The sequence below is a fragment of the Psammomys obesus genome, unplaced genomic scaffold (genome assembly GCF_907164565.1).
Source record: "Psammomys obesus unplaced genomic scaffold, mPsaObe1.curated_primary_1811, whole genome shotgun sequence".
In the NCBI taxonomy this organism is placed as follows: domain Eukaryota; kingdom Metazoa; phylum Chordata; class Mammalia; order Rodentia; family Muridae; genus Psammomys; species Psammomys obesus.
Window position 1 is genome coordinate 6,523,568 of NW_026590405.1, and position 14,001 is coordinate 6,537,568.

A 14,001-nucleotide genomic window follows, 5' to 3' on the forward strand; every position below is an offset into this window, starting at 1 on the left:
GACATCATCTGGAACCCAAGTGGGGCAGATACGGATTTAAGCAGACATGGTGGTCTTTGCAGGGGGCAGATGTGGGCCCATGAAGACAGGCCTGGACAAGAGAGGTCACTGTAGAGACGTAGACAGCCATAGGCCAGTGGGGAGAGCTACAAGCTTGGAGTACTGGCAGAGGCAACTGTAGGCTTGTGAGTAGGGGATGAGGGGCTCAGCTACAGCCTGGGGGTGGGCGTGGCCTATGAGGGGTGTGGGTTATGAGTTCTGGACGAAAGAGCATGGCTGGAGCATCCTAGTGTTGATGTAGGCGCGGAGGCCGGGCAGCTGGGTAGCCATACATGGTGGGGCTGGGCTGCTGTGTCCCCACAGGAGGGTGCTGGAGGCGGCGCGCAGGGCCAACCAGACCGGCCACTTCTTCTGGATGGGCTCCGACAGCTGGGGCTCCAAGAGTGCCCCCGTGCTGCGCCTGGAGGAGGTGGCCGAGGGTGCCGTCACCATTCTCCCCAAGAGGATGTCTGTGCGAGGTAGGCCCCTCACCCTGTTTACTGTCCACTCCCCACCCTTCTGTTCCCTGTCTTGTCCTGCTTCTTTGTTTGCCCATAAACTCCTGCACGCAGGGGCCTCCAGCGTGATGGAACTGGACTGCAGACCTGGAATTGTTCCCTGGCTTTGGGTTCAGCTGCTTTGGGGTGTGGGGTGTGTGAGGCGCACGTCATGAAACGTGTCCACCCCAGGCCTCTCCTCTCCTGGACCTTTTTTCCCTGCCTTGGAGGAGGGGTCTGCAGGCAGCATGGTTAGGTGCTGCCAGCACAGGGCCAGCAGCTGTGGCTGGGCCCCCTGCTCTGTCCTGCCTCTCTTCCTTTCTGCCTTGCACTTACCCCTTCTTCTGGGGCGAAGGCCACAGTCATCTTGGTAGGAGTCTTGCAGAGTGAGGCACAATGTCAGTGTCCTGGTAATGGCCTGACTTGGCAGGACTCACAGACGGAGAGATGGCTCCCAGGGCCGCCTTGTTGCTGGGTTCTGCTCCGTGAGAACCACCGTTGAGTTGACAGGCCGGGAAGGACCTCAGGAGTCAGCCCCTCCATCACACTTTTTGTCACTTGCTGAAGGTCACACTCAGTGTCCTCTCTTCTCCTTGGGGCCCAGCCGGCCCAGGCAGTGGAAAATTCCCGCTACCTCAGCCACACTGAGCCACAATGAGCACAAAATGACCCTGGCTGCTGGCTGACCCGTGCAGCTGATTTCAGCCCCTGCCAGGCTCCTCGTTCGGCCTCCTAGCCGCTCTGCCATTGAGTCGCCCATCCTGTAGCATGGGCAGAGCTGGGATTTGAACCCAAGACTTGAGGACTCTTTCTCTCTGGAACACTGGAGATGTTTTTTAAGAACATTGGTCTCATCTGTTGTTGAGATAGTGTTTCTCTGTGTAGCCCTGGCTACCCTGGAACTCACTATGTAGACCAGGCTGTCCTTGAACTCACAGAGATCCACCTGCCTCTGTCTCCCTAATGCTGGGATTAAAGGTATGGCCACCATACCCAGCCACCGGTTCTTTTCTGGAGATACTATTGGTTGTTGTAGTAAGTGGGAGCCTGTGGAGTCTATTGGGTGGAGGCCAGGGATGCTATTCAACAGCCCATAATAGTCCCCACAACAAAGAGTTGCTTAGCCCCACTATAGGCCAGACTTCATCTCCCTCTGCTGTGCCACTGTCCCCCGCAGCTTGGACAGGTGAGCTTCAGGGGGTCTCTGGGCAGGGAGCAGGCCCTGCCCTATCAGTGCCAGCCCTGGGGCAGGGTGGGAAGGAGCTGGCAGCTTGCAGAGGGCACAGAGGAGCAGGGGTGTTTGCCAGCAATAGGGATGTTCTAGACAGAGGGCAAGGTGCAGGTCCCGCTGGCTGGCAGTTTTCTCCAAGTGTGGCCCTGCCTGGCCAGGTTTCCCTTTCTCCGTGCCCAGGGCGGGCCTGATCCATGAGGTGTCTCTGCCATGTGGGCTGCGACCCTAAATTCTATGTGCTCACCTGGGACCTAACCCAGCTCTTTTTGTTTTACATGGCATGATGAAACGACTCCATGTTGTGCTTTTGTTGTTTTGTTTTGTTCTATTTTAACTGCCTGGGACCCAAGTCAGAGGACACCCCTTCTTGGCCCCAGTTATTTCCATGTTTGGGTGTGTGTGGCCCTGACATCCCCCCATTTCCTGCCAGGGTTTGATCGGTACTTCTCCAGCCGCACGCTGGACAACAACAGGCGCAACATCTGGTTTGCCGAGTTCTGGGAGGACAACTTCCACTGCAAGCTGAGCCGCCATGCGCTCAAGAAGGGGGGCCACATCAAGAAGTGCACCAGTGAGCACGGGGGTGGGGCCCGCGGGGAGGGGGGCTGCCCCCCCCCCCGCGGTGGGGCCTACAGGGGTGGAGCCTGAAGGAGGTGGGGCCTGCGGGGTGGTGCCTGCGGGGGGTGGTGCCTGCGGGGGTGGGGACTTGGGAGGAGGGGGCCTGTTGAAAGCAGAGCCTGCAGACGGTGGGGCTGTGGGTGAGGCGGTGTGCCCTCGGGTAGTGCGCCAGGTGCTAGGCCCCTGAACTCTAGCCAACTCTGGAAGAGCCAAGAGTCTAGCTAGAGGGGCTTTTAAGGGCTGATGTTTAGGAACCACCCCTCACGTTAGTGGATGCGCAGCGGACTTGACCTGGGAATGGAGCTGGTAGGGCCGAGGGACAGGACTTTAGCCGGAGGAGGGTGTAGCCCACTGTGGCCCTGAGAGGTTGGAGTGGGAGGCCTGCACTGTGTTCCCTCTGGAGAGGGAGAACGGGCTTCCAGGACTCATCTGAGGAGCTGTCCAGTTCTGACTGCCTGGGGTCACCATGCTGGACTGACCTGAGCTGCTGGTGTCCACTCCTGACAGTACAGCACAGCTCTCGACCCTTAGGGGTTTCCTCAGTCAGGCAGCAGGCACTACCTGGCTCACAGACTGCCTGGGCCGGCTCTTGTAGAGGATGGAGAACAAAAGAGTCTGAATCCTCATGGAGTTTTTATTCTAATGGAGAGACAGATGATAAACAAGATAAATAAATCATGGGCTATGTCAGAGGGAGATGGCTGTAGAAACAAAAACCATTTGGAAAGGAGTAGGAAGGGCTGTGGGGGAGGGCAGCAGCCCTTCCCGGCCACAGGGATGCGCCATGGGGAAACTGAGCCCCAGAGGCACGTGGGGCGAGGTCTGACAACGGGACGGGGTCTTTGTTGGGGGGCCTAAGGCAGGACTTGAGCGGAGGCCTGAGTTCCAGCCCCCCTGAGGTGGCAGTCTGGCCCTTCATATGCATTTGGACCCAGGTCCTGAGTTCTCTGTACTCGTCCTGGTCGGCACAGTGGGAGTCCCGGGGAACACCGGGCTCTGGGTGCTGCCTCCTTGTGCAGGGGGAACGGGAGGATTCTGCCTATGTCCTCCCGAGTGGCCTGGGCAGAGCAGAGCTGGAGACATGGCAAGGAATCTTTGGGGGATTGAGGTTCCCTAGTGTGGGCCAGGAGGGAGCTGGGATGAAGTGGGGGGGACAGGGGTCTGGGTGAGTGAGAAATATGCTGCCCTCTGGTGGCCGCAGCCCACGGGACCTGGCAGCCGCTGGGCAGTGGGCTTCTCTGGCGTCACAGCCAAGCTCTGGGTGTCTGGGTGACACCCAGATGTGTGTGCTGGCCGGTGGAGGGCACTGTGTGTGTGTGCGCACGCTCGAGAGTGCTGGGCCTGAGCTGGGCTGTGTGTGGGTCACGTGTCCTGCAGGACACTTTCTCCTGCTTCTACATGTTAGGTTCCTGACTGACACGGTCTCCTTTCACGCTTCCAACTCTAGAAACCTTAACAACTCAAGTGAAAAAGAGGAGGCGGCTATGGAGGTTCAGAGAGGGCAAGCAACATGTCAAAGGCTGCACAGCACGTATCAGGCAATAACCATGATAGCTGTGCAAGAAGTACAGGCATGTGGGGCTGGCGAGATGGCTCAGTGGGTAAAGCACTTCCCTCGTAAGTGCAGGGACCTGAGTTCTGATCCCGACAAGCCGCAGCTGGAGAGGTGGCTCAGCTGTAAAGAAGGAGCTGAGGACCCAGCTCAGTTCCCAGCACCGCGGCAGAGTGGCTCACAGTTATCTAACTCCAGCTCCAGGGTACCCGACATCCTCTCCGGATTTCACATGAGCACGTACACGCTGTACACACACACACACACATACACACACACACACACACACACACACACAGGCAGATCACTCATACACATAAACCCACAAATCAAAAGGAAAAGCCCAAATCAAAAGGAAAAGCCGGTCATGGCTTGTATCTGTCACCCGGGGATGGAGAGATGGAAGGCAGAGGCCGGAGGCTCCCTCCCCCAGGCTTGCAGGACAGCTGGCCCCACCCACTTCGCTGAGTTCAGGCCAGGGAGGAGCCCTCTGCAAACGGAAGACACGGAGGCTGTCTTCTCACCTCTGCACGCACAATGCATGTATACCTCTGCTCCCCCCCACACACACCCATATACACCCATACAAGGAAGTACAGACCTGCTTAGTGATGGAGGCTGAGTCTCACGGGCAGGCTGCCCGCTCCTGCCCCCCCTCTGTTCCCGTGGGGATAAACATTGTGTGGACACCGTGATCATGGCTTACCGGAGCTGGTTCCCAGGGTGGGTGTTCGAGGCCGGCAGCGGGGTGAGAGGGACAGGTGGGCCCCCCGGGCTTTCTGGACTCACCTCCTGTCGGGGCTCAGCTCAGACTCTGGCTGGCAGGCAGGGTGCCTGGGCCAGCTCTGAGGCCCCCTGGCCTTTTCTTGCTCCTCTGAGAAATGGGGCTGATGTGGGCTGGCCCCGGGCCTGCAGCAGGAGGCGGGGGTTCTAATGAAGGAGGTTTCTGAGCTGAGAAGAGGAAGCTGTCCAGCCCGGCTGTGCATTAGAGTGTTTAGGGCCTCCACCAGAGCCCCATCGTGGGTGGGCTGGCCTTTTAAAACTCCCTTGGTGACTTTAATGGGGGCTGGAGGGTGGGGTATTGAATCTGAGGCTTAGTCCAAGGGGAAGGAACCGGGAATCTCAGGAATACTCAAACCTGACTATCAGGGAAGTTGGCATCCGACTGCGAGAGCTTTAATCTCACAGGGTCTCAGGTAGCTTGGGTTGGTCTCAGAGTCTTGCTGTGGAGGTGACACTGAACTCCTGACTCCCCTGCTTTCATCTCTCAGCTAAGATTTGAGGTATGTGCCTGGCTATTTATTGTTTGTTTTCGAGACCAAGTCTCCCTCTGTGACCCAGGCTGGCCTCAAGTTTGCAGAGATCCTCCTGCTTCAGCCTCTCTGCTTTCAGAACCACGTTCGCCAGCACACCAGGGGTTGCTGAAGGGAGCTGTTCTGTGCAGGCACCCGGGACTTTGTGGCTAAGGGTGCGGGGAGAGGGTAGCAGTCATTGGCTTAGGCACACAAGCAGATGGACAGGCTGGCATAGAGGACAGCACCTCATGGAAGACCCTGTCCGTTTCCAGGCAAAGATACAGCATGAGCAAACACACCTGAAAAGGTGTGAGGGTGTCATGCTGGTAGCTGGCGTGTGTGGATTTTTGTCTGAGCCTTGAATAGTCCGAGTCTCTTGGTACTGAATTGTCTGCTTCAGAAGATGCAGAAAGGACTCTGCCACCCCTGAGGGCGAGTGGCTTAGACTGTCTCAGGGCTGGCACCCATTTTGCAGAGGAGAAAACTGAGTCCACACTCAGGCATCACAGTGCTAGAGCTGGCAGGATGCAGCCCCTCTAAGCATCGTGGCCTCGGAGCTGCAGCAGGCCCCCTGTCCTGTCCCACGTCTCCCTCTTCTTTTCAATCCCTCTAACCCCAGGGCCTCTTTCATCTTCCTCCAGCCTGGTCCCCAGCTCCCCCTGCACTGGAGCCTGGCTTCCAGCTATCTTCCCTGGTGTCACTGCCCGGCCCCCTGCAGTGGGATTCCATGGTAGTCTTGGTTCCATAGTCCTGCCCCTGATCTCACGGGGAGCAATGGCCGCTCTTGACCACTCTTGCTGTGTCCAGTCTATGCCCTCCCCATCCCCGCCGACAGAGGTGATGGGGTAGGAGGGTGGGAAGGCCTAGAGCGGCAGGGCCTAGGGCAGCTTTGGGATGAGGAGGGAGGCCGAGCTGGGGACAGTGGAGCTCAGCCTTAGGTACTTGGAAGACAGGAAGAAGCAATCCTCAGTCCCTGGGGGGGCTGATTGGCGGGGCTCAGAGGTCTCAGCATCACCCAAGGCTGTGCGCAGAGGCCTGGTACATAATGACAGGGCCAGGCCTTCGTGGGGATCAGGTGCGGAGGGCTCCCACGTGGAGCAGTGTTTTCCTGGCACAGCAATGGGAGCTTGTACACCTGGTGTGCATCATGCTGCCGCCATTTGCCAGCGTGACCTTGAGCAGGTCCTCATTTGTAACTGGCATCCTGCCACCCTGCTCAGCCTCCAGAGCCCTGGGATGGGCATGGCCCTCCCTCACAGCCTGCCTGGGACGATGGGAGCTGATTTGCTGCTGGCCCACGGTTGCCCGCACTGAGTGGGAAGGGTCAGGGAGAGGGGCAGCTCTGTGGCTGCCAGGCCCAGGAGGGCAATGCCTACCACCTGCCTCTTCTGTTCCCGGCCCCTCCCCAGGAGCGCGCTGAGCAGGCTTGGGAATTAAAGTCATAAACAAAGCAGATGTCGCATCCGTCTTTTTGACAGCGCCGCCAGCCAGGTGATGGCTGCGCGGAGGAAGGCTCGGTTTATGAGGAGATAGGAAAAATTTACTGTTGGCTGCTCCCAGGGGCTGGAAGTCCGGAGAGGGACGGCAGGGTGGGATGGCTGGGGCTGGGTAGGGAGGGCTAGTTACCCATTGTGCTAGCTGCAGCCACAGCAGCCCCAGCTACTTTAAACTGCGTTCATCCCCCTGCATCAGCAAGGTCTATCCTAGCAGTGTGCATGGCATCTTTAGACCCATTTTACAGATGAGCAAACAGAGGCTGAGTGAGGTTAAGGACTCACGTAAGGTCACACAGCTAGTAACTGACAGATCTGGGATTTGAACCCAGGGATTTAGAGATGTCCTGGCCCAGGCTTCCTCAGCCTTTTTGTAGGATCTTTCTACCATCTCCTCCTCAGAGGAACCATGGAAACCTTCTAATTCTGGGAAGAGGAAGGAAAGATAGTATTTTGGGAGCACCTACTGTGTGCTAGCCCTGCAACTATTCGGAACTCCCAGTTGTTCAAACCTCCAGCTATTTGCTACCCAGAGGTGCTGGGTCCCTGCCCTTCTCTTGGTTGCTCAGCCAGGAAATCACCAGCTAAATAAGAGGCTGGGAAATGGCTTAGTCGGCAAAGCGCTTGCCTTGCAAGCATGAGGAGCCGAGTTTGGTCTAGAACCCATTTAAACAAGCCAGGCGTGTATGTGCGTGTGTGTGCATGTATGAATGTCAATGTGAGCACGCACGTGGCCAGTGCTGGTCCCACTAGTAGCAGACCTGCCTTGGAGTTCTCTGATAGTCTCTCCAGGGTAGTGGCGTCGCCTGACAGGTGCAGAGAGGGGAGAGCCGGTCCTGCGAGGGTGTTGGAGGGAAGTCAGGAGTTCTAGGAGCCTAGACAGCTTGCACACTGAAGTGAGAAGGTCCCACTGACACCAGTGAGGCTCAAGCAAACACCCTGAGGAGAGCGAGAGAGTGCTGCGTGGGGAGAGGGGAGAGGGCACTGTGTGCAAAGGTCCTGAGGTGGGTTCAAGCCTGACCAGTGCCTGGCGGCCACAAGAGCCTCTAGCATGGCTGAAGCAGAGCAAGGGGTGGGGTGGTAAGGCTGGAGAGCTAGAGAGGGTGGGCTGGGCCACATGCTAATATGCAAAGCCTTTCCAGGGGAAGAAGCTGCTGGGCTGCTGGATAGATGGCAGAGAGGACCGGACCCAGGGAGGAGGTGACAGGGTCTGGGGCAGGGGCAGGGCCGTGACTGGTTGCTGAGCTGCTGAAGGGCCTCAGGCCAGGGAGAGAGGACAAGAAGCCACCATGAACATCAGGAGCCAGCAGAGGAGAGAAGGGTGGGGGCGGGAGAGAGCTCGGCGCCGCCAGGAAGCGAAGTACCCTCACAGTGGTGTAGCTTGGGGTCCAACACATGCTGAACTCACTGGCTTCAGCACTACCCTGGAGGCCCCCAGGGACACAGAGCCCCACACTTAGGTTTCTGCTGCCACCCCCTCTGTTCCCCTCCCCCACCCTTGCCCGCTCTGGCTCTTCCTCGCACTCTCTTGGCATCCTTCTCTACTAAAAGGCCCGCCCCTGACTGGCATGGTGGAGTACGCCTATAACTTCAGCACTTGGGAGACAGAGGCATACACCCATGCACGCGTGCAGGCATGCACACACGCGCACACACGTGAATCTCTGCATGTCTGGGGCTGGCGAGCGAGCTAGCTCGGTCCTGAAGGCGTCCACAGGAGTGGCCCTAGGCCGGCGGCGGGGTCAGGTGTGTGGAGGAGGGGAGGGGAGCTGTGGACCGTGATTATTTCAACCTTGAAAACTCATTCCGATTACAATTTACAACCTGGCGACAAAGGCCGTGGACGCCGCAGTAACTACCGCTCAGGGCCCTGAGAGAGAAAATCCTCCCTGCGCGCCCAGCTGCCTGTCACCCGTGGCTGAGCCAAATGCATCTCTGCCTCTCGGTGCCCCAGGACACAATTAGGACATCTTCAAACTGTTGCTGCTGTCACCGCACCATGTGTCTGGAATTTATCTCCTCCTGCGGCTCTCCCTGAGCACGTGGGCTTTGCCTCCTCCCAGGGCTGTGGGGCTCCGCTGGGCCTGGGCTTTCACTCACCTGTGACAGAGCCCACAGACCCCCGCTTCCCCTGCCACCTCCCTGCTTAGACCTGCAGACAGGGTGACCCTCACGCTGTCTGGGGACCCCTGGGGCAAGAGGATAGGATTCAGATCCCCGTCTCCATCGAAAGGCACTTTGCACAGTCATCATGGCCTTCTGTGGGGTACAGGTCTGGAGTCCGAGGCTGGAAAAGGAAGGGAAGGGGAAGAGAGAAAGATGGGAGAGAAAAAGAAAATGTGGAAGGCTCGCTCACAGCCTGGCTCGCCTCTGGTAGGCCGTCTTCCTGTGTGACATCTGGAGCTGGGCCAGCATGGTGAGGAGTCAGGGGCCAGCCCTGTGATTGGCTGGTCGGAGAGCCGAGGGTGCTGGGCATCTGCACCTAGATCCCTTCCACAGGCAGTAGAGACAGGCTTTCCTGAGAGGCAGCTCCCGAGGGGTGTCTGTGTCCTTAGCATTCCTTTCCCCAGTGGCTTATGACTCCAGTGGGAGCACAGGGGGCCCTGGGGGCCAGGGGGGCCAGGGGCAGTCTCTGAGACACCTTTTCTGCTGGTGCTGCCTCTCGCTCCATTCTGTAGCCTTGGCTGGCAATTCACTCCTTGTCGGGCGTGCCATGGCAACTGTGAGGGTATGGGGCTCAGGGCTTGGGGCTGGTGCCAGGAGGGGGTCCCGGCTGGGATAGCCAGGAGAGGCCCAGCCCCTTGGCTGCCTCCTCTCTCCTTCTTGGCTCTCAGCAGCCCACAGGCTCTGCCAAGAAGACAGGCTGGGCACACCGGAGGAAGCCGCATTATGCTGCTCCAGCTGTTTGTGTCTTGGCCTAGAACTGACAGAGCTGTTAGGAGATTAGACAGTGGAGCTCGGAGGCAGCACAGGCCAGGTGTGCTGGAAGAGGGGTGCCGACCAGCTCTGGAGGCTGGGTACTTGGCCTGCCACCCAGCAGCCCTACTTTGTGGCAGGAGCACGCCTCTTGTGAAGAGAGGGTTGCCAGGTAACCAGCTGCTCCCTGCCCCTCCCCGTCCCAGGACACCGCCACTGGCATCTCCAGTGTCCACTTGCAACCGAAAACTACCTATTCTGGATGAGCCAAGGATAGCCCTGGCCATCAGGGCTAAGTGACCTGTCACCACGGCGCTATAGCCCATCAGCCCTGCCTTCTGGTTCCAGGAGACCAGGAGTGTCTTTCCTGGTGTGAGGGGACTGGAGAGTGGGCCACACTCCAGAGATGTGTGTTGAGTCCTCCCGACCTTGGGTCTGCTTCTGCAGTGCCCTGGGCAGGGGGATGGACATGTTGATCTCCAGAGTTCCTAGGGAGGGGTGGGGCGGGTGGGTGCCAGCCCACCCACCTGGCCTCTGCGCATTCCCCTGTCACCCTAGGGCTGTGCTTCACGGCATGGCTTGTGTCCTTGGGCAGGGATCTGGGAGCGTGGCTGAGACAGCCATCGTGGCCTTTTTCTGCTTTGTGTCAAGGCAGTGTGTAGGGTACTGGTACAGAGTAGCCGGGGGCCCCTGTCCCAACACCGCTGCATCTCTGGACCCTCTTACCAGCTTCCTTCCCATGCTCAGGCCCGGGGTTAGAACGCCTGCAGCCACCTCCTGCTGGGATCCTGGTTGTTGCCCAGCATTTCTCTGCCTTAGTCTCTCCATCACGGCCAAGGGACTAATCACTCATGTCAGCGAGGTCAGGGCTCGCTGGCGTCCTGAGTTAGGTCCTGAGACCGGCACGGTGGAAACTGGGATCTAACCCCTCCAGGTTGCTCCCTGACACCCACACGTGGACTGCAGTCTGTGAGCTCACACACGTAGTCAGTAAATGTAATTTTAAAAAGGATTAAGGGGGCTGGAGAGCTGGTGGTTAACAGCACTCGCTGCTCTTCCAGAGGACCCGGTCGGTTCCCAGCACCCACGAGGCGGCGCCATCCAGGGGACCTGATTCTCTCTCCTCACCTCCGCTGGCACACAGTGGTGCAGTGCATACACGCAGACAGCACGCTCATACACATGAATACATGGAAACAGAAGCAGTAAGGGATTCAGGGAGCTGCTCCGCAATGCTGGACTCGGTCAGGGCTCTCAGCCCAGCCCCTGGCTCACGGGAGCTCAGCAGATACTGGAAGACAGTTTTTAAAATCAGTGTCAGGGTGGACCCAGACCAGGAGACTTCTTGGATGTGGCAGTCCAGCGGTCGCCACTTCCAAAGCCCCGTTCAGACCACTCATAGATGACACTGTGGTCACCCACCCACGCCTCATCGTCCCCCAGTCTCCCTGCTGGAAAAGGGTAGACGCCATAGGCCCCTGACGGTTAGGGACACCCAGACCTCTGGGCGCTCAGGAGCTAGCACAGGGCAGCTGAGCAGGAGATGTGTGGTGGACCAGGCTACTTACAGAGTAGGGATGAGGGGTTACAGGCAGGAGTGGGGGGACCGCAGCGGAAGCTCTGCCCTCAGTTCCTCCGTGGCCACGAAGACGGAGCCCCCTTCCTTTCATGTCCCCCAGCTTGTCCACTCTAAACCTCCCCGGAACCCAAGGCCACATGTAATTAGGGAAGAGTTGCATTGGAGTGGCTGGGAGGCGAGGCTTGAAACGAGTGTGAGGGTCCGGTGACACCGGCACCCCTCCCTCCTGTGAAGGGATCCAGCTGGTGGACACAGCCACAGCTGGCCTGCTGGAGGCAGCAGCTGTTTCTCCGGGAGGGTCGTGCCCTGCCACGGGGAGGTGTGCGGGGGGGGGGCTGGCGGCACTCCGGGAGTGAGAAGGCTGCTGGGCAGGTTCCCTCACCCCGGCTCCTGGGGCGGCTGAAGTGGGGAGGCTTCGGCAGGGACGATGGCAATGCCTGGTGTCCAGTGACCAGAAGCCACTGAGGGCATCGGAGCCCAGGTGTAGCTTCTTCAGGCTTCCTTCTGCCTGTGTCTTAGGAAGAGGGTGTCGTGTTCTGGCGTGGCAGCCCGTGGTGAGCTGCCTTCAGGACACCACGACCCTCGGGAGACACACAAGTTCGTCTCCTGGCTGTTCCCAAGCCTGTGGGGGCCAGCTATTTCCCTGGTGACCTCAGGTCAGCTGACAGGGCTAGCGGGTATTAGCGGGTCACTGGCGCTGAAGGTGGCAGTCGAGGGCCTCATTAGCGTAGGGCTGCGGGTCCGGGGTCACCTTCCGAGCCCCGTTGGGTCACCCTCTTTGGATACACCTCAGGCAGCAGCCACAGGCCGTCAAATCGGGAGCGCTGGCTGCACTGAGGCAGGGGTAGGCCCTGGCTCCCCCTGCCCTGCTGGGCTCCGAGGGCCTCATGGGTGCCCGGCGTGGTGTTCCCCCACAGACCGGGAGCGCATCGGGCAGGACTCGGCCTATGAGCAGGAGGGGAAGGTCCAGTTCGTGATTGATGCCGTGTATGCCATGGGCCATGCGCTGCATGCCATGCACCGTGACCTGTGTCCTGGCCGGGTGGGCCTCTGTCCTCGCATGGACCCCGTGGATGGCACCCAGCTGCTCAAGTACATCAGAAACGTCAACTTCTCAGGTGGGGCATGGGGCAAGACCCTGCTTGACCCTGGGGAGGCCCAGGCCAAGCAGCCGCAGGGCTCTTGGGGAGGGAATGGTGGCTAGCGTCCCTTCAGATGTTCTGCGCAGGAGCCCTCCTGGAGATGCCTCTTTGTGGAGTTGGTAAGCCAGCCTGGGCCCGGGTGGAGGCTCAGCCAAGCCCTCCCGTGCAGGCATTGCCGGGAACCCTGTGACCTTCAATGAGAACGGAGACGCACCCGGCCGGTACGACATCTATCAGTACCAGGTGCGCAACGGCTCGGCCGAGTACAAGGTCATCGGCTCCTGGACCGACCACCTGCACCTCAGAGTAAGCACGGACGGGGAGGGAGCATGGGCACACAGCGCAGGGGCCTGGCTGGGCTGGAAGTCACTGGCCGACACCCAGCTACCTGAGCGCCCGTCGCTGGCTGCTCAGGCCTCCCAGGGAGGCTTTTGGTTCTTCACGGATTCTGTGACCCAGACTTGTCACGCCGTCCCAGCTTACCCAGAGATGCTGTGGCTTTCCTTCCTGCTCTTGGGGTGGTACCTAGCAGGGCGTTGTCTGGGGCTCGGTCTCTGCACTACAAGGATGAAGGGGAGAGGCCAGCTCCCAGTGGGCAAAGCAGGACACCGCCGACACCCCGCAGTCTCTTCCAGGCGAGGGCCCCCAGGAGCCCTGCCCAGCATGCGTCCCTCAGGCCAGGCCCCAGAGCCTTCTCCGTGGAGCAAATGTCTCAGGACGCTGTCCTTTGGCAGGGATTCTCCTGAGGTCACCCAGCTTGGAGGGACAGAACCTGTAGCAAGGTTCCCCGGACGCCAGCTACAGAGGAGGCAGGGTGTGCTGTGTGCAGGGGACAGCAGCAGCCAGGCCCGTCCACACGGCAGCCTGGCTCGTGTGCACACGCACCCATCTCCACGGCTGCAGTTCTGTGTGTCTTGCTGACGGCCGGTAGCTCTGTGAGACGGACATTGTCCTGTCCCTGTTTCATAGACGCTTGGCCTGAAGGCTGGGGAGGGGTGTGTGTGTGTAGTTCTGAAGGTCTGCTCTTCCCTCCCCACCAAGTTCCAGCTTGGCCCAGCCCGGGGCACGGTCCTGGGTGCCCTGGTCTGTGAGGAAGGGACCGAGTCAGTGGTGAGGGCTGGGCCTCCCAGTCTGTTCCCTCAGGTTTAGGTTGCCTGAGGAGCCGCAGCGGCAGGCTTCCTGGAGCTGACTGAGAGGGCCCAGCCTGCCGCAGGGCACCTGCAGGTGGAGGCGGCTGTCCTGGTGAGGTGCCACCGAGGTCCCTGTGGCAGACTCAGGAGGTAACAAGTGACAAGGTGGCCTCCTACCAGCGGCCCTGGGACACATGGTCCAGGGTTTTCTCAGGGGGCCTAGGACTAGACTATCTTTATGGGGACCAGGGCTTTCCAGAACAGCCACCGTCTTCTGCGATCTCATCATTCTCCCAGGACAGCTGTTCAGTCACTGCTCCCATTGGCTGCTAACATGACACATCCCATAATACCCAGAGCCCAGGACAACCTCTCCATTGGGCTTCCTGTGCACCTCGCCCTTCCCATTCCCTTCTGCCCAGTTCTGGAGCCCTCGGAACAGCCTCAGCCAGCCAGGCACGTTTCTACAGGAGAGGGCACTCAGGAAACCATACACACACACACACACA

General features: G+C 59.5%; 1 protein-coding gene across 2 annotated transcripts in view; it reads left to right on the forward strand.

Moving 5' to 3' along the window:
- Grm4 (glutamate metabotropic receptor 4) overlaps positions 1-14,001 on the forward strand; it is a 79,708-nt gene that overhangs the window by 55,045 nt on the left and 10,662 nt on the right. For both annotated transcript variants that reach the window (XM_055607257.1, XM_055607256.1), the window contains exons 5-8: positions 364-518; positions 2,198-2,338; positions 12,138-12,338; positions 12,532-12,668. In XM_055607257.1, the coding sequence (XP_055463232.1) occupies positions 364-518; positions 2,198-2,338; positions 12,138-12,338; positions 12,532-12,668 (634 nt within the window). The remainder of the gene's footprint in view (positions 1-363; positions 519-2,197; positions 2,339-12,137; positions 12,339-12,531; positions 12,669-14,001) is intronic.